The sequence below is a fragment of the Micropterus dolomieu genome, linkage group LG03, assembly GCF_021292245.1.
Source record: "Micropterus dolomieu isolate WLL.071019.BEF.003 ecotype Adirondacks linkage group LG03, ASM2129224v1, whole genome shotgun sequence".
Classification (NCBI taxonomy): Eukaryota; Metazoa; Chordata; class Actinopteri; order Centrarchiformes; family Centrarchidae; genus Micropterus; species Micropterus dolomieu.
The window spans coordinates 13887211-13904523 of NC_060152.1; the positions used below are offsets into that span (position 1 = coordinate 13887211).

General features: G+C 41.2%; 4 protein-coding genes and 1 long non-coding RNA gene across 11 annotated transcripts in view; 3 read left to right on the forward strand and 2 right to left on the reverse strand.

Moving 5' to 3' along the window:
- Positions 1-2686, forward strand: part of znf628 (zinc finger protein 628) — a 12192-nt gene extending 9506 nt beyond the window's left edge. Inside the window, exons 10-11 of one of the 2 annotated variants that reach the window (XM_046045933.1) lie at positions 1694-1815; positions 1911-2686. In XM_046045933.1, the coding sequence (XP_045901889.1) occupies positions 1694-1815; positions 1911-2351 (563 nt within the window). In that variant the 3' untranslated portion in view covers positions 2352-2686. Of the gene's footprint in view, positions 1-3; positions 427-1693; positions 1816-1910 lie in introns of those variants that run through there. The other variant, XM_046045931.1, reaches the window with a different exon arrangement.
- LOC123968902 lies at positions 1889-8424 on the reverse strand. Of its 4 annotated transcripts, XR_006824566.1 has the most exons (4): positions 8025-8259; positions 6796-6974; positions 6563-6688; positions 1889-2141 (listed from the first exon to the last, which is right to left on the reverse strand). It is a non-coding gene; the product is annotated as an uncharacterized LOC123968902 (long non-coding RNA). The 4 variants fall into 4 exon arrangements; XR_006824567.1 differs by lacking the exon at positions 6563-6688 and having other exon boundaries at positions 8025-8248; XR_006824564.1 differs by lacking the exons at positions 1889-2141; positions 6563-6688 and having other exon boundaries at positions 6719-6974; positions 8025-8424.
- Positions 5687-7655, forward strand: aicda (activation-induced cytidine deaminase). The gene is made up of 5 exons (XM_046045941.1): positions 5687-5731; positions 6487-6652; positions 6778-7060; positions 7235-7350; positions 7445-7655. The coding sequence occupies exons 1-5, from the start codon at positions 5712-5714 to the stop codon at positions 7493-7495; spliced, it is 636 nt and encodes a 211-aa protein (XP_045901897.1). The 5' UTR covers positions 5687-5711; the 3' UTR covers positions 7496-7655.
- LOC123968899 (adaptin ear-binding coat-associated protein 1-like) lies at positions 7989-13797 on the forward strand. 3 transcript variants are annotated; one of them, XM_046045937.1, is made up of 7 exons: positions 7989-8172; positions 9142-9242; positions 9631-9735; positions 9962-10043; positions 10151-10259; positions 10526-10673; positions 12122-13797. In XM_046045937.1, the coding sequence occupies exons 1-7, from the start codon at positions 8072-8074 to the stop codon at positions 12232-12234; spliced, it is 759 nt and encodes a 252-aa protein (XP_045901893.1). In that variant the 5' UTR covers positions 7989-8071; the 3' UTR covers positions 12235-13797. The 3 variants fall into 3 exon arrangements, with proteins under 3 accessions (XP_045901893.1, XP_045901894.1, XP_045901895.1); XM_046045938.1 differs by having other exon boundaries at positions 8172-8300; XM_046045939.1 differs by lacking the exon at positions 7989-8172 and adding an exon at positions 8385-8690.
- An 85-nt stretch (positions 13798-13882) lies between these two features.
- Positions 13883-17313, reverse strand: mfap5 (microfibril associated protein 5). Its single transcript, XM_046045940.1, has 7 exons — positions 17273-17313; positions 16116-16190; positions 15972-16004; positions 15795-15830; positions 15572-15659; positions 14460-14533; positions 13883-14373 (listed from the first exon to the last, which is right to left on the reverse strand). Exons 2-7 carry the CDS (start codon positions 16156-16158, stop codon positions 14261-14263), a joined length of 387 nt encoding a protein of 128 aa, XP_045901896.1. The 5' UTR covers positions 16159-16190; positions 17273-17313; the 3' UTR covers positions 13883-14260.

Here is a 17313-nt window from a genome sequence, read left to right on the forward strand (position 1 = left end):
TACATCTACTGAAGACCCAATAAGAAATGGACCTATACCTAACCCTAAAGAGATACAGTTCTCTAACTAAAACCAGTGTGTTTGTTAGAAGAAGAGTGTGTGTGAGCGAATGCCTCACTATTTGTGGGCTCAGTGTGTTAGCACTTTAGTCAATTTGAGTTCTCCTGAAAATGAGGGAGAACATGCAGTTAGATGAGTACTGTCTTGTAATCCCATGGTGCCACATACTAGAAATGTTATACATTCAAATAGGCTGTACATGGATCTTGGAATATTCCTAAATATATTAGTTTAAATGAGACTGTCATTTGCAGCTTGTTTATTAAGTAAATATGTTTTTGTGAATAAATGTTGTACATGGCCCACTTCCTTCATAATGTTAATAGTAAAAAGTAGCTAATTATTAATAAATCTGTCAATACCTTTTATCATTTGCCTTTTTTAATTGTTGGTTTGAGTTTTTGCTTTATAAATCAACTAAACAAGGTAATTGCATTTGGAGCGTTGTTTACGCTGTTACGTAGCGTGTGCCATTCACGTAGCGTGTGCGCAGTGCGGATTGTGATTACGCAATTGACGTAGGTGGAATCATTGAGTACGTTAGTTCTCAGAATTCCTCCTTTCCGCAAGAAACAGACTCTGCGACCATTCAGTCTAACGTGCCAAACGTGAACGAATTTGACAACAAACTGAGAGGTAGGCCACATACAGCGTGGATTTCCCATTTTCACTTGAATTTGAGCTGCATGGTGCAGAAGGTAAGCGTAAATGGGGTTTAGAGAAGGGGATCTAAACGTGCCGGTACTCGGGACAGACCGCAGCACTTCGTAATAACCATATAAGGATTTGAACAACGCCTTTCGCTTTAGACTGTGCCTATGAAGATCACTGTTTAAACTTGCAGATGAAAGCTAGAATGGCGTGCATTATACAAGAACAGAATGATGGTGACACATGCATGCTAGAAATCCTCCATAATCCCTACCTGCTGTTTTTGTTGTTAGGAGCCATCGTGGGTGTGATGTTACATTGCAACTACTGGCTCACTGTCGGCGAAGTCTATTTTTTGCATAATAAAAACGTTGGTAACACGTTGACCCATTTCAACTACAACAGGTCTATCATAGTATAGATACTGCAAGAAGGCACTAACTTCGTGTGTCCGTGGACAACAGAATCAGATATCTGCATGATTTTAGGATCAAATTCTTTAAATGTGTTTTTGTAGGGTCCCTGTGCATACAGTGTGGATGTTGGAGTTTGGGATAGCCTGCGAGTAGACAGTGGTGCAGCAATCCTGCTGTAGAGCATATAGTGTAAACATGGTGAGGCTGGAGCTGGATCGGGTGGTGATGAGGAGGATGAAGGAGGACGACATAGAGGTGGTCAAAGCCCTCATCAAGGTTTGTACAGACAGACTGCTTTAATCGTGCTGGGAATTTATTCTTGTCCTTGTTAGGCTTGTGCTGATTATAATTTAATTACATTTTTTTTACTTTAACTCTCCAGGAGGGCTGTGAGGGCACAGAGAACCGTCTCATCCTCCACATACTCACTCGTCCACTCTGCCTCTTTGTCCTGGCTGTTTTATCCTCAATCCTGCGCTGCCTCGTCCATTCCTTTATACTGGCCCTTGCTATTCCTGTCTTCCTCTTAATTGTGTTTCTCAAGATAACCATGCCGCGGTCCACAGGGGTTCTGGGCAGCAGCCGTCCCTACTGGGACTATGTGGGGAGCAGCTTCAGGGGGGGACAGGATGAGACACTGCAGAATCCCTACTGTAGTATCAGTGGCAAGACACCAGTGACTAAAAGGGTTAGTTTACCAGTTTGCTGGAAGTTCTTAGGTGGTTTTCACTTAATTATAATGACCAAATGTTGCAGCCAAATAATCATATTTCCTTTACTCAGACGAGGCGCGGAATTGCTCCCAAAGACAAGGACAAAGATGTATCAACAGAGAAGGTCACCCCGGAGAGGGAACAGGCAGCGGGGCACGTCTGGGTGGCAGACTGCGAGGGTGACATCCTCGGCTGCATCTTCCGGGAAAGCGAGAATCGAACGGGCATCAGGAGGATCTGCAGGTTGGTGACGGGCAGCTGGTACCGCAGGGAGGGCCTGGGCCGGCTGCTTGTCCAGAGTCTGGAGCAGAGAGAGAGGGAGACTGGCGCTCACAGAGTGTACGCACACATCCCTTACCCCTCCAAGCTGGGGGAGGCCTTCTTCAGGAAGCTGGGCTATCAGCAACTTGGGGAAGAGACTGATGAAGAAGATGAGGAGAGGAACTTAGAGACTCCAGAGAGAGGCTTTCTGGGATACCCCCTTACTAAGGTGTTTTACAAAGACCTGTAATTGAGTGATGATGGACTCATGGAGAGAAAAAAATCGTGTTGAGCACAGGAATACCTAAAGATAAAGAAACAAATGCAAACTGTGTACCTCTGCCGAAGGTGATAGTGTTATTGCTGGAACATGTTTGGATATTTGTTTAAGTTAATAACTTATTAGATATTTGTGTTATTTATGTCAGTATTTATTTACTGTATGTGTTGCAGTTCTGTTTATTTGAAGTTTACCTTTTCATCATGCAAAGTATTTCTTCCTTTTCATTGCAACAAATGGTTGCTAATTTTTGAATTTCTCAAAAATAACATGAAGCTTCAGTCATGCTGTTCTGTCATCGTTTGTAATGGAATAAAATATTTATGTAAAATGTGTGGTTCTTTTCTCAAACATTACACAATAAAATGTGTGTGTGTGTGTGTGTGTGTGTGTGTGTGTGTTTGCACACATCTGTTCATGTGTGAAACCATCCAGATGTGTAGGAGGATGTACAGTAACTGTATAGGAAGTTAAGTGTGGTTAATGTGAATCTGCAGAATTTCTCTGCTTTTATCTTTCTGCACTCCTTGGCTGCCATTGCTCTTCTTCACATAGAGCATGCAGGTCCATGAGTATGCAAAAACAGCACTCCCTTCACTTTCTTGTTCTTTCATTTTGGTTTTCTTTCTTAAAGTGAGAATTCTGCATTCTTTAATGTTGGAAATGGTAGTATGTTGGTTGTTTACTCAATATTTTAGTGCTGAAACTGTCAGTTGATCATAATAATTGAGCAACAGGAAATCAATTCAGTTTCAAACTTTGTTGAAACTTAAATGTAAGTATGTGTATTCTTTTTAAAATCTCACTGTAACTGCTTGTCTCAAAAAAGTAATTTTTGGACATCACTTTTGCTGTGGTATATAGATTAATTTATAATAAAAGTAACTGTTAGTTTTAGCCTGAAAACATTGAATTGACCTTAAAAAGTTTATCAGAATCACACATTTAAATCTACTTTTAAATGAATATTTCAAAACAAAAAAGCACTGCAGATTTTAACACAGCACTTTAAATATATGCATAGGTATTCTGACTTGAGAATGTGTGTGGTTTGCAGGTGATGGCAGTTTATGTGACTAAGTGGGGAAAAATGCACATAGACCCAGCCTGAGGCTAACCTTAATATGGTTAGCAGCCCTCACGCTCACATTGCACATCTACCTACCGCTAACCTCACACGATGTCAGTGCAGCATCACTGTGCTATAGATAAACACCACAGGATGTTTGTACAATGTTAATGTGTGTGGGAAAGAGGTATAGCTCACCTGATGTGAAGACAAATACAGGCCAATACTTTACAGCAAACTCTTACGCATGCAAGCTGTAGTGGAAAATCGCTGTCCTTTAATTAACTTTGATGAAAAAGCTGAGACACCCAGTAACAAGATAGCAGTGTTGTTACATGCACAAGTAAGTGTGTGGTCAGGCCATGTTTGCCTTGTGAAAACTGTATTTTTACTGGGGACACTTCTTGGTCATCAGGCTGTTTCTTCATGACTGCCAAAGAGCAGACACCTGTTAGCTGGGCCTCTACCCGCCCGATCTGTAGCTATTATTGTTGTCAGGAAACAGATGTGAATTCACACACTGGAAAGAAAGTCTGTTTGTGACTGTGGTCATGTGCGTCTGCACGGTATGGCTGTGTGAGTGTTTGTGTGCGCGTGTGCAGGGTGTGGGCGGGTGGGTTTCGGAAAGTATGACTTGGCATTTCCTACACCCGGTTTCTGCCCCTGACTACGGGTTAAATGCACAGCCATGTCTGGCCATACTGTACTACTCCAACACAGACACACACACAGACACTGCACGAGAGGGGTGGTAGTGCATGTGGGCGTTCATGTGTGACTGTGAGATGACCTTGGTCAACTGTGGTCAAACCCAGAGAGCTGGGTGGGAAGTGGTTACATATAGTTTGGCATTTGATCAGCCTCTTGAAGTCGAGAAAAGACACATGCACACAAGATCAAATGTGCAGAGACACTAGGCTTTGTGCACTGTCAGAGTAATGCAATATGATGTGAGGTCACACAGGGCATGCCGACACACATACACATGAATCACTCACAAATATTTTGGGGCACCACACAATCATAGGATATATTAGATAAATTTGTTCCAGATGAGGTATAACATATAGACTGTGTTAATGACATGCTCATACAGATGGTTAACACACACATGCGCACATACACACACATATGAGCTCCAAAAACAGCCACCCTGGGAAACGGTGAATTCCCCAAACCACAGAGTGCATGAGAGGGTGAGGGGAGTCATGGGAAAGCAGGATGCATGCATTCAATGCCACTGAGTGAGCAGACTGGGCCAGAGCTAAAACAGACAGAGCAAAGAAAAGACGAGAGCAAAATAATACACATCCTGATTTGGCAAGGACGGATGACAGCATCTGATGGTTCAAAGGCTTATGGGTAAGATTTATCCACACACTGTGGTCGGTCAGCTGGCTGGCCGTTCTAGCAGACTCGTAGGGTGAGGGAGGTCGATTACAGTTCTGCTCCCAGCCTGACACAGTTTGGGAAAACCCAGATCAGAGGACAAAGTAGGTGTCAGGGCCTCCGAGATCTGGGAACGCCTATGGCTCCACCGAATCTTGGGGCCCACGAGGAAGTGGGGGGACTAGCTAGGTGGAAAGGCTGAATAGCAGGAGTGGTCGGTGGCAATCCCACTGTGGATCAAGGTGAAAAGGTATCTGGAAGTTTTACTTAATGTTCTGGGAAAACCAAACTGGAGGGGCCAGTGACTGGACGAGTCTTAAGTGTTTGGAAAGTTCCAGCCAGTTGGCTCAGTTTAGTGACGTCTGTGAAAAACTCCAAAGGTTACAAATCACGTCAAACACTCCTCCTCTCATGTGTGCTCACTACGATTATTTTGTAAAATCTGTGTTGTGTAATCTGCCTCCCCAATAAGATTCCTTTATTGCTTTGTACCAAAGGAATGGTTTCACTTTGATCAATATGTGAACTAATGTGTGAACTAAATGTTCAAAAACACCACAAGGCCCTTAAAAAGAACTTGGCAAATGAGTAATTCATTTATAGTATAGCTGTAATTGTTTTGCAGCAAGACAATACAATCTATTTTGTTTCACGCCCCCTGAACTTACTTTCAAAATCTTTCTGTCCAACCAGAAGCTGCCTCTGTTGTATGCAGGATGTTTATGTTTAGAGGTATATCTTCTCAGTTCCCTCCTTTTAACCCCCCAACACACACACACACACACACACACACACAGACTTTCACTCTTTCTCATTTACCTTCATTTATTACCCACGCCCGCCGAGTGGCAAAGCAAAGCGCGTCTTTCAAAATGATTACAAAGCTAGACAGGTGAGCAAAATGGATACATTCTATTCATATGTTGTATGTGACTATATATTTCACACATATTTATACAGATTACACATGCATACTATTAAATGGGGGGGGGGAATCAGGAAGTTTTTATAAATTATTTTAAGTCTGAAACTAATATTAGATATTTTTCAGTGCATTTATGTTTTCAATTACTATGGCAATAAGTATACCACCTTTGAGCACTACCAATTTACGTTGTAGTATTAATGAGTGATTAACAACTGTACTGGTTTCGCTAAAAGTTGTGAAACTGAGAGTAAGGGAAAAAAAGTAGTGAATGTTAGTTGCCTTCTGACTGTCCATCACTCACATTTGGTTAACCACAGATTTTACATGAGTTTATTGTGCTAACTTATTGTATTAAAACTTGAATTCATGTATGAGTCATCTGAATAATAATAGGTTAAAATGTTTTTTTTACATGAGTTCTTTAACAGAATTTGTCTCAGACTTTCCCGGCATAAAATGGATGTCTTTGCTAGATACTACTGAGATTACCTGTCACCAAAGATGTAGGTTCACAAAATACTTTTGAGAATGGCATTATTACTGATGAAACATTGACTGATAAATTCTAAGCACCAAGTTTTTGTAAATGGATCTAGTCTTGTAAAACATTTTTAATGTTCTTTAGGTAAACTGTACTGTACCCACTGTGGTGGGGTTCTCTGCTCTACCTGCACCACATGTCATTAACCAATAATATTTTTTTTCTCTCTTTGTGTCAGTGTGCTTTTGCCCCGCAAAAAGTTCATCTATCATTACAAAAACATGCGCTGGGCAAGGGGCCGGCATGAGACATACCTCTGCTTTGTAATTAAAAGGCGAGTGGGGCCAGATTCCTTATCTTTTGACTTTGGACACCTCCGGAATCGTAATGGCTGCCATGTAGAAGTAAGTGTGTCAAGATGGGGGCGCATGTGAGAAAAGCTTGTTCAAACGAAAGGAAGAAAATAACAATTTAAAGTATACAATGATTTTATCTCTCTTATTTTCTCAATTTTCCTATTTCCCCATAGCTGCTGTTCCTGCGCTACCTGGGAGCCTTGTGCCCTGGTTTGTGGGGGTGTGGAGGTACTGGAGAGAGGAGGCTCAGTTACTCCATCACCTGGTTCTGCTCTTGGTCTCCCTGTGCCAACTGCTCCATCCGATTGTGCCAGTTCCTCAGCCAGACCCCCAACCTTCGCCTCAGGATCTTTGTATCTCGCCTGTACTTCTGTGACATGGAGGACAGTCGTGAAAGAGAGGGCCTAAGAATGCTGAAACAAGCTGGCGTGCAGATCACAGTCATGAGTTACAAAGGTGAAGGCATAAACTGGTGTATGTGTGGTAGAGCTATAAAGAGAGAGCAGATGTGTATATGATTCTAGAGCCAGAAATTTATCTAAGTTTAAGTCAGTCAAATTCCACCTAAAAAGCCATTGTTTTCCTTGATTACTCTCAACAATTTATTATATTTTTTTCCTCTATTTTCAGACTTCTTCTACTGCTGGCAGACCTTTGTGGCTCGTAAGCAGAGCAAATTCAAGGCCTGGGATGAGCTGCACCGAAACTCTGTTCGCCTCGCCAGAAAACTCAACCGCATCCTCCAGGTAGAAGTTTTACCACCAACAGGATTAGGTCAAACCAATAATGATTTGTATAAAATTCTAATAACTATGTTTTCTTTTCTTTTTTGTTTCTCAGCCCTGTGAAACAGAAGATTTAAGAGATGCCTTCAAGCTTCTTGGACTGTGAAACAGACCTTACTCTGGTGTTACCATTAAGTCTATAGAGAAAAAGACATGTTTGTGTTTGTCCATCACTACAACTGCTAAACTGAGAATGAGAAAAACTGAGAAAAATAGCTTTTAAATTGTGGCAAGGCTTGAAACGTTACGTAGCTGCTGCTTGCTGATTCTGTAGCAAGATGGTAATCTGAAATAAAAATAATATACAATGAGATATTGTCTTGTGTTATTAAGTTAACTTATGAACTTGCACTGATGTTAGGTTGCAAGTTAGTTAGCCTAGCTAACATTACTTAAAACTGTATTAATATATAAATATATTAAAAAAATTAAATATCTATACATATGTATGTATGAATATATTTAAACTACTCTGGTGAAACATGCTCAGTACTTCTCATGATGAGTAAACTGCCCTTTATGTCTTAAAAGGATCACTGAAACTGTAGCAGTAAAGCAAGGTTGCCAGTTTATGCGCACTTACACAGTCTATTACGGCCACGTATCCGTTAACGCCGCACGGACACATCACTCACCGTCACCACCATCACCACCGGCGTGCACCGACTGAGTAAAAGTCAAAATGGCGACCGAGGGTCAGTCCGAGTACGAGTCGGTCCTCTGTGTCAAACCCGAAGTCAACGTTTATCGAATCCCACCGAGAGCATCCAACCGGGCTATCAGGTGAGGGGGAGCAGCGGCCTGGCGGCGAGTTTTGTGGCCCAGCATCCGCGAGCTGCAGCCGTTAGGACCCGTTGCCTCGGCGACTTAACGTTACCTACCGAGCTCATCCCCTAATCACCCAGAATCAAGTAACGGTGGCCGTAGTTTTTATACTAGCTGTTTTTGCTGTGTATTTACAAGGTCGTTGAATGCGAAGTAGCGTACGTTGGTGTGTGTAGCTCACAAAACAGGGACTCGGTGGGATTGTGCACGGTCCTGTCAGTGACCGTGTGTGAAATTGCTTTCCTCCGATGGCAGAAATAATGTTAACACTGCTTAAAAGTCAAACTGATTTTATGGGACAACTAGCTCGATAATTATGCTTTAGGTTGTTCCAGAGATTCTCGTTTTGCTTGTCTGACCTTTTAAGCTGTAGGCAGTACAGAGAACACCATCCCAGTTGCTGTAAAGAAGTCAGTGTCTTGCTCAAGGACACTTCAGCAGGGTGGATGCTGTTTGTCAACAAAGGGGCTTTTAAAGTGGGTAATCCAACTGAAAGACAGGGTCGTCCTTTTATATGCTTTAAAGTGACCATGCAGGCTAGCTGTTGTGTTAAAAAGGTTGACACTGAAATGCATACCCCATTTTTCATTGGCTGGTGCATAACAACTGCATCTGAGTGGACATTACACCAAACAGTAGCATAAGTCTGAGTCCCACGAGACACACCATTGGTTAACCAGTGACCATATGTACAGTGGGTAAGGGTTATGATGTAATATTTCAGCCTTAGGTCGCAGTGAAATGCCAGTCTGGTGCTTTAGTCACGTTCCGTTCACATAGAAAACAGCCAGCGCAGAGCCAAAGTGTATCCAGTTTTTCTTGCCTATTCTTCCCCTCCGCCGTTGCAAATTCAGTCTCCCTAAACCGCTGTCACCACTTCACCTACATCACACTGTCTCTCTGACTGCCTGTGTGTTTATGTTCCAGGGCTGCCGATTGGAAGCTGGATGCGCCTGACTGGACGGGACGCATGCGTGTGACGGCCCGGGGCAAACTGGCCTTCGTGAAATTGGAAGACAAAATCTCTGGTGAGAAAGAAGCAGACACGGCCGTGTCCTTGTTTAGTAGCACTGCCACTGATGTAAATCATTTCCGTGTGTTGTCTCCTGTTCGCCATCCCCCCTCTCTGTTACTCATCTATTCCAAGGTGACGCAACCCACATCCAAGCAAGCAGTTTATTTTGAAGCAAACGGGCTGTTAATGTCTTTCTGTCTCTTATCAGTACATTTCAAATATTGGCATGCATGTTGTTCTCAGATTATACCTTCTATTGCCCATTTTTTATTTGATCTGAATACTAGAAGTGAGCCTATTTTAAACCTGGTTTAGTAAATGGGACTCATCATGAGCCAGATTGTCACAGGACCATTTTGCCAAATAGATAATGAACATATTTCTTTTGCTCTGACCTACAGGGGAGCTGTTCGCCCAAGCACCAGTGGACGAGTACCCTGGCATCACAGTGGAAACAGTTAGTGACTCAAGCCGTTACTTTGTTCTCCGCATCCAGGATGACAACGGTGGGTAAACTGTTGCTACGCCATAAGTATTTTGGAAAGGTGCTAGGAAAGGATAATTCATTTTTTTAACATGTTAATTCAGAGCAGAGATACACTATTATTTTTTCATCTGAGAAACTGTTTATTCTAGGTTATAACTGTAAGAAATTGTTAGGTTTGGTATGTTTTGTATGTACCACCTTTATTAAACTCTAACTCTTGTTTGTTGGTTTCATTTCTCTCATAGGCCGCAGTGCGTTCATAGGCATTGGGTTTGGAGACAGAGGCGATGCTTTTGACTTTAATGTTGCACTTCAGGACCACTTCAAGTATGCAGCTGCTCCCTAGTGTGTCATGAATCATAACTAATTCAGCAGTGAGTTTATTTAATCTTTAATCATTTTGCATCTCTGTCTACCTCCCTTATCTTCTCCAGGTGGGTGAAACAGGAGAATGAATTTACCAAACAGGCGCAGGCTCCAGATTCCACTCCCAAACTGGACCTGGGCTTCAAAGAAGGACAGACCATTACTCTCAATATTGGGGTAACTTTATTTTAATTAAATTCAATGGTTAAACAGTTGGAACATTAGTGGAACAGCAACCTGGAAAACTACAGTGCTGTAGAAGAGTGTCTGTAGAATTGAAGTGGGGGAAATTTGCATTTGTTTTTGCTTTTTACTATTTTAACAAATGAAACCAGTGCTAAATCACAGTTGGGAATGAATTTACAATTAACTCTCAGAACTTGTATAAACACACACACACACAGTCACCCAGTTTTTGTTTCTCCTAACTGTACCCTTTCCAGCAATCAAAAAAGAGGGACAGGTCTCGCCCACAGAGCTCAGGTGGCTTGGGGCTTCTTCCACCTCCTCCTGGGGGCAAGTTAGCCCCACCCCCTTCGTCCAGATCTACCAATCATAACACACAACAATCTGCAGGAGGAAGTGACACTGGTAGGTAAATTACAGAAAGCTGGTGAGGAAATCTACTGTAATGAGTTTGTTATGTCAAGATCACACAATAATATGTGAACTTACGAAAAGTTAAAGAAAATGTCCTAAAAAGCAAGTGTGTTATGTTGAGATCACAAAATGTTGCGAGAAAACACATTTTGGAGACAAATTGTTGTTATTTTGGCTAACATATATGTGGGTAAGCACAGTATTGTACTCACCACTCTTACTGTTAGTTAGTGCACCTGAGTGCTCTGCTGGAAACAGTTTAGCCCAATCTTAACTCAGTTGTCAAAATCAGTTTTTTGGAAGTGTAACCGATGGTTAAAGTTAAACATTATTACCCCAATAATCCTTTGCATTGCAGCTTTACTCCCATGTTCAAGAAACAGATTGTTGTAAACAGGTGCAGCTGTTTCATTTACAGTAGGACGTAGGCTGTCACCTGAGTACGGCACCTTAAAAGTCTTACAGAATGAAAGATTTTGTAAATGCTCAATATAAAGCAGAGGAATGTTATTTCTTTATTTAAACGCGTGTTTCCTTGGCCCCATTATGGTCTGTTGTAAAGCTGTTTCCAGTGGAGCATTTGTATCCACAGTCATGTGAAAGTGATGAGTGCAACATTATGCTGACATGTAATGACTTATAGCCAACTGTGACATACAGACTCCAGTTGTAAAATACTGGAATTAGCCCTCAAATAGTTACCGTTGCCCCTGTCCTCTATGACCCTCTGTAGTATAAATGTTTTCACCCTGTAGATCACATCAATTTATCTTAAAAGTGATATTTTTCCACAAACCCCCAGTGGTCTCTCTAGCCATGCACACAGTTTCGGTTTCATGTGCTGAGTTTTATCTCAGATTTCTGCAGCCATCTGAACACAATGGAGGTGAATGGAATTTTTCAAAGCACTGAAAAACATTTGATAAATTAAGCAACACTTTGTCTTTCCACAAACGATTTCTCTACTGCAAACTGTGTTCACTGGAGCTACTTTAACAAAGAAATATTCCCCCAAAAACTGTTAATTATGAGGCGTATGGATTATCCAGAGTAAATGGAAGACTGTTTGTGGAAAGTATTTTGCTTTTCAGTTTCAAATCAGAGCATTCAGAGGTTGATATCTCAAAACTGCATCATATAATATTGAAAGTATCTGCATCGTTACAGAGCACTTGGGTAAGTGGGGCAAGACTGTATGTTTATTTGTCATTTCGGTGAACTCTCTAGCAAAATACATTTTTCAGAATTCATAGCATGTGAAATTACTTTTCTTTCTTGATCTTAGGTTGTCTTGCTGTCTATTATTGGAATTGACAATAAATGTCTTGAAATGCCTAAAATCGCTGAATTCATAGACTGATTAGACATAAATAATCATAAGAAATCTGTATTTGTCTTACTTCTTCAGAGGTGCATTATGTTTCTGTTTTAACCACCAGGTTGTTTGCTAGACCTTGACGCCAGCAATTCCAACTCAGTGGCTCCATCCAACGCTGCCACCATAGCCAGTTCTGACCTGTGGGGAGACTTTGACTCTGTATCCCCAAAGTGAGGAGAGATTCATTTTGTTTTTCTCCCTCTTATCTCTCTGTAAATTTATGCAGCACTTTTTGCAACTTTGTTTTCCCCGTTGTGGGGTCTCGTATCTCTCCCTGCCAAGCAGGGTAGCCCCCCTGTACTGGTTTGTTTTATTTTAGCTCAGTTCCTCATGCCTTTTGTTCTTAGCCAGAGATACACCCTCACAGTCTAGTCTTAAATGGGAAGATGTAGAACCATAGGCTATCTCCACCAGCTGATCGCACTTTCTATCCCCATCCTTCCTGGGGATCCTCTTCCTTCTCTCCTTCTATATATTCGCTCAATCTCTCTAGCTTCCATTCTCCTGTTTGAATTCTGCCTTTTTTTTTTCTTTATGTTTTCTTTGCTAATTTCTATCATAGAGTATACAATATTAAAAATATATTCAAGGGAGACATAATCTGAAACATCTCATGATGAAATCTAATCAAATATAATAATGAATGAATTTTATGTACAGAGAATATTTATTTTAAATGTATATATTGTCAGCAGTTTGTAATTAGTGTCATTGTTATTGTCACCTGTATGTACTGTAGCTTATTTTTCTCTTAAGTCCCCAGCAGTGGGACTATATGCACTGACTGGCAGTCTAGTCTGTCTGTGTAGTTATTAATGCATAAAGTCTGCATTTAACGCAGGGATTGTTCAAATCTTAAACTTAGGTTGTAGTGAAGTTTACCACAAAAGGGAATACAGAATAGCTGTGCTCTCTTGCACAATCTAGTGGTCGCTAATGGCTCTCCAGCATTATTTTGAGCAAGATGTCAAAATAAGCTGCAGCTGTTTGAACACATATTTCAGTGGGGATGGGTCCTGGGCTCTGTGTGCATTGTTTTAGCTATAAATTACTATAAAGGGAAAGGGAAGCAGGAATGTTGGATGCGATAGGGTGTTAGCAAAAGAAAGAGAGGCAACAAGTGCTTTTATCTTTGCCTCAAGGGGAAGCAAGAGATGATTTAGTCCATGTTATGTCATCTCTACTCAGCACAGCTGTTAAAGCTGTGACTGGTGAGTCATTGTGGTCATGACCTCTCTCCCGCTCAATGAATAGGTCTGTGTTTCTGCACTGTCCCGTCAGTCTGGGGAGAGCTTATTCTCCTTTAATTCTTTATAGGGAGGCGATCAGGCCGTAGACCTCAACTGCAGCATGTTGTACTGTACAAACGATGTTCTAACTGTGAACGTCAAGTCCATGTTAAGGTGTCATGTTATTTATGGTGTTCTGCAGACAAATGCGACGTGGGACCAAGCTAGTCTGCGTTTGATGCAGTATTTTGTTGTGATATTGTTCTGTACCGAGAGATGGGTTATGTTGCACTGATATCACGTGTGTTGTGACAGATGACAGTGTTGATGGATGTTGATTGGAACACACAGACATTATGTGAGTGTAAAAGCCCTAACAATGTTTGTCAGTGTAAAATTATATGCATCTCTCCCAAATGTTACTTGTTATTTAAACTGTATATGTCTATGGAAATGTATATGGAGATGAATATGCAAAGAAAAACATAAAGATATCACTCAATGACCATTTTCAACTTTCATTTGTTGTTTTTTCTCCTGAATAAACAGTGGAAAAAGAATAAATCAATAAACAAATATCTCATGAACACATGTAGACAGATAGATATTTATAGATTTAGATACAATAGTGCACATACTACTGCATTCAATGCGTGTCTTACAATCCACAACAAAGTGGCTCTTTCTTTATACAATAAAATGACTCAGTGCTGCTATAGGCCCATTACTACGGTACCTTAAATGGGTCGTAAACCATGGAAGACATGATTTGTGTCCAACAACACACATAAGGAGAACACACAAAAGACTAATACATTAACATAGATATGACTCAGAACACACTTGTGTGTTTGTGTGAAAGAGACCCCCAGGTGCTGAGCGGCGGCTTTACGGTGGTATGGGCTGTTTTTATGACGACGGCTCTAAGGGGCTCCATCTTCACCGGTGGTCACATCGCCATCCTAGGCCCATCAGGGCTTGTTTTCCCAGGTTTTGGGGTTGCTACGGCGATTGAGACAGCGTTTCCTATTAGATGACCTCTCAACACGCCTGGGCCACCCGGACAACTCTCTGCACAGTTCAGCTTTAGCGTGCGAAAGACAGATATTTCTGTAAATGCACGATCATGTACCGAACACCATGCTTTGTTTTAATTGTAGAGTGTCATACCTTTCAGATACTCATCCTGCTGGCACACTGTCCTCATACAGATCTCCTTGTTGATCACATAGACACGAGGAAGGCTGTGTGAGAAACAGGATGAAAGTAGCAACATGAGTTTTGTAAGTAAAGTTTGACCTGGTGTGACAGGGTGCAACTACAGAAACTATAACATTGTAAGACTGGTCCTCCAGCAGTGGAACATATACAAAGTACATTTAAAAAAGTACCATACACATGTATGCACACGTACAGTGTTGAGGTAGTTGTCTGATGTCTGGAGTTGTTGTTATTTTGCAGATTAATATTTTACACACCAAACCGTATCAGCTCATTAAAATTGCTAACAGTAAAAAACAAAATAAATTAACTCCACCTGGACCGGCTACAACATTAAAACACTTCTTACAAATTGATGCATCAGTAATATTAATCCAATAATAACATCAGTAATATCAAAACACTGACGGGCTGTTCTGCTGCATTATGAGTGACTTTTACATAATAACTTTAAGTAAATTTAGTTCGTAATGCTAATATGCTTTGACTTAAAGGCCCCTGAAATCATTTATCCAGTTGGCTTCTTATTAATAGAGTCTGACATGAATGCACTGTTTTCTGCCAGAAGTCAGAACCGTTTGGTTGTTTCACATGTGAGATTTCTGTATTTCTGCTTTTGTTTCTGCTCTTCTGGCTGTTTCTAAGTGGAGGCTGGCCCAGTTGGAAAAATGTGACTTCTGTGCACCAATCAGACTTTAGCAACATTTGAATCAAAATCTGTTGACAGTTGATGGTTGCATGCTTAGGTTGACAGGCTACTGTCAAGCAAGTTTGATCAAAGCACTCCCACACAATCCTGATGAATTTAAAGTTAAATTCTTCTAAATAAAAACTAAGGATGTGTTTTTTTACTAATACTCCAAAATGTATTGTGTAATGTATTTTTTCATTGTGGTGCTACTACGTTTGCTTTAGTAAGGGTTGGAGTACTCATTCTTCTGATCTTTTTAATACTCCATGTGTGTTCAAGAAACAGTCATGGATGTGAATGTGAACAGTCACGCTGTGCACTAAGACCATCACTTGCAGGCAAATTGTTCTGTATGAAAATTGGTGATCACCTGTAGAAACAAAGACCACCAATACATCTCTTGATGGGCCGGTGAACAGAGTACATCCTGGTGCAAGGATACATCTCCTCCCTACAGTCTTCAGAGACATAAGAAACACGACATATTGAAATTGTATATATCACAATGACCAGATGAAGCACACAAAATGTTGTGCCAGCAGTTCATGTTGCCTCCTGAGGGGCATTTTTATCTTCACTCTGCTGTCACTCACTGGCTGGCAAGGCGCCTTCAGGTACCTCAAGAGTCTCTAGAAGCGAGGAGAGAAAACACAATCAGACTGGGAAAACATCTTACCAGTTACCCATTGCAATGACTCACGGACTGACAGATGTCATGCAACATAACTCGTACTGATCTAAAGTGTGACTTATGAGGAGAAGAGCATTACCATCCTGCTGGGTTTGGGCTACAGCTGTGAGCGCTGTGGAACAGAAACCACATGAGGGGAGTGTTTTGCAGCATGAAAACAAACACGCAGCGACTCAACCATAATTAAACAAGATGATTTGTGTGTTCTGTTTGGCAGCGTTACCGTGGAAACTGCAGAGGAGCAGGACCACTGGAAGGCCGCCCATTCCTTCAACTTGTAAGAGGTGAACTTTACGAGCTGGAGGAAACCGAATAGGAAAGGAGTCAGGATGATTTCACAGAGTGGAACTGTTCAATATCCTCGCTCAGGATTTCTGTGCTGTTTATGTTTCCTTTAATCTCCTTGCATATAAATGCTCCAGGTCACTGTAATGTTTTCCCTAAAGTTTTGCTCCGGCTAAAAACACACAGAAAGAGTGGCGCTATGTTTTGGATGACAGACAAGTTGTCATCGTTAAAGAAGAAGGCCTGATGTCATTTTGCTATGGAATAATCTGCTCTACAGTGTATATATATATATACACACACACACACACACACACACACACACAGACACATATATTCGACATTACAGTTTCTGTACTTCTTGTAACCAACTAATTAAAGCAGCAGTGGAGCAACTATAAAAAAAGAGATTTAAGATGTACTTTCTAAATTTAAAAATGTGTTTTTCTTCTTCCCCTCACTTCTTTTCTTACTCTTTCTCCTTCCCTCTCTTCTCTCCCGCCCTGCATCATTCCTCTCGTGATGTGTCAGGGTAACTTTGGTGTCCAAGACATGAGTTCTCTCAAAAGAATGTGTATTTTTTTGTGCCCTATTTGAGCACCCCTCCGCCCCTCTGTTACAGTGGCACATTCTTTTCCAGCTTTCTTTTCAAAGAACATATTGCTGCTTTCCAACTGTACAACCATCACCAGCCCTTCTGAGTGTGACGCTTTTGTCACAAGTTGTGTCTTTTCAGCTCCAATAATCAGTCATGCATTTGCAATTACTGAATTGAATATGTTGGCTTGTCCTGGTTTAGCTCGGTGCATGGGTCTCTTGACCTGTTTGTGAGAGAGACATGTTTTCCATTGCATACTGAACTCTATATGCAACCATGCATCACATAAAATATAAAATATCCATTCAGGAGTGAATCAGTCAACCAGCCAAGCATTCACTCTTTACATTTCATGTTTACATCTAATCATGAGGAAATATCCTTCCACTAATATCTTTGGATGTGAGATATCCTGCATGTGCGGATGCTCCTCTGTGGATTTCCTACAGTATGTGTTAAAATCAGGCGAAAAAGAAGCAGAATTAACTCATACTCACAACTTTTGTCGTCGTCCACAACTGCTTTAGTTTTATGAATC

Coding starts and splice junctions, on each gene's coding strand:
- LOC123968899 (XM_046045937.1), top strand. CDS start 8,072: ATGGCGACCGAGGGTCAGTCCGAGTACGAGTCGGTCCTCTGTGTCAAA. Junction 9,243..9,630: donor ATTGGAAGACAAAATCTCTG/GTGAGAAAGAAG, acceptor TCTGACCTACAG/GGGAGCTGTTCGCCCAAGCA. Junction 10,044..10,150: donor GCACTTCAGGACCACTTCAA/GTATGCAGCTGC, acceptor TATCTTCTCCAG/GTGGGTGAAACAGGAGAATG.
- aicda (XM_046045941.1), top strand. CDS start 5,712: ATGATTACAAAGCTAGACAG. Junction 5,732..6,486: donor ATGATTACAAAGCTAGACAG/GTGAGCAAAATG, acceptor TCTTTGTGTCAG/TGTGCTTTTGCCCCGCAAAA. Junction 6,653..6,777: donor GTAATGGCTGCCATGTAGAA/GTAAGTGTGTCA, acceptor ATTTCCCCATAG/CTGCTGTTCCTGCGCTACCT.
- mfap5 (XM_046045940.1), bottom strand. CDS start 16,158: ATGGGCGGCCTTCCAGTGGTCCTGCTCCTCTGCAGTTTCCACG. Junction 16,005..16,115: donor GCTCCTCTGCAGTTTCCACG/GTAACGCTGCCA, acceptor TCTGTTCCACAG/CGCTCACAGCTGTAGCCCAA. Junction 15,660..15,794: donor TGAAGGCGCCTTGCCAGCCA/GTGAGTGACAGC, acceptor ATGTCTCTGAAG/ACTGTAGGGAGGAGATGTAT.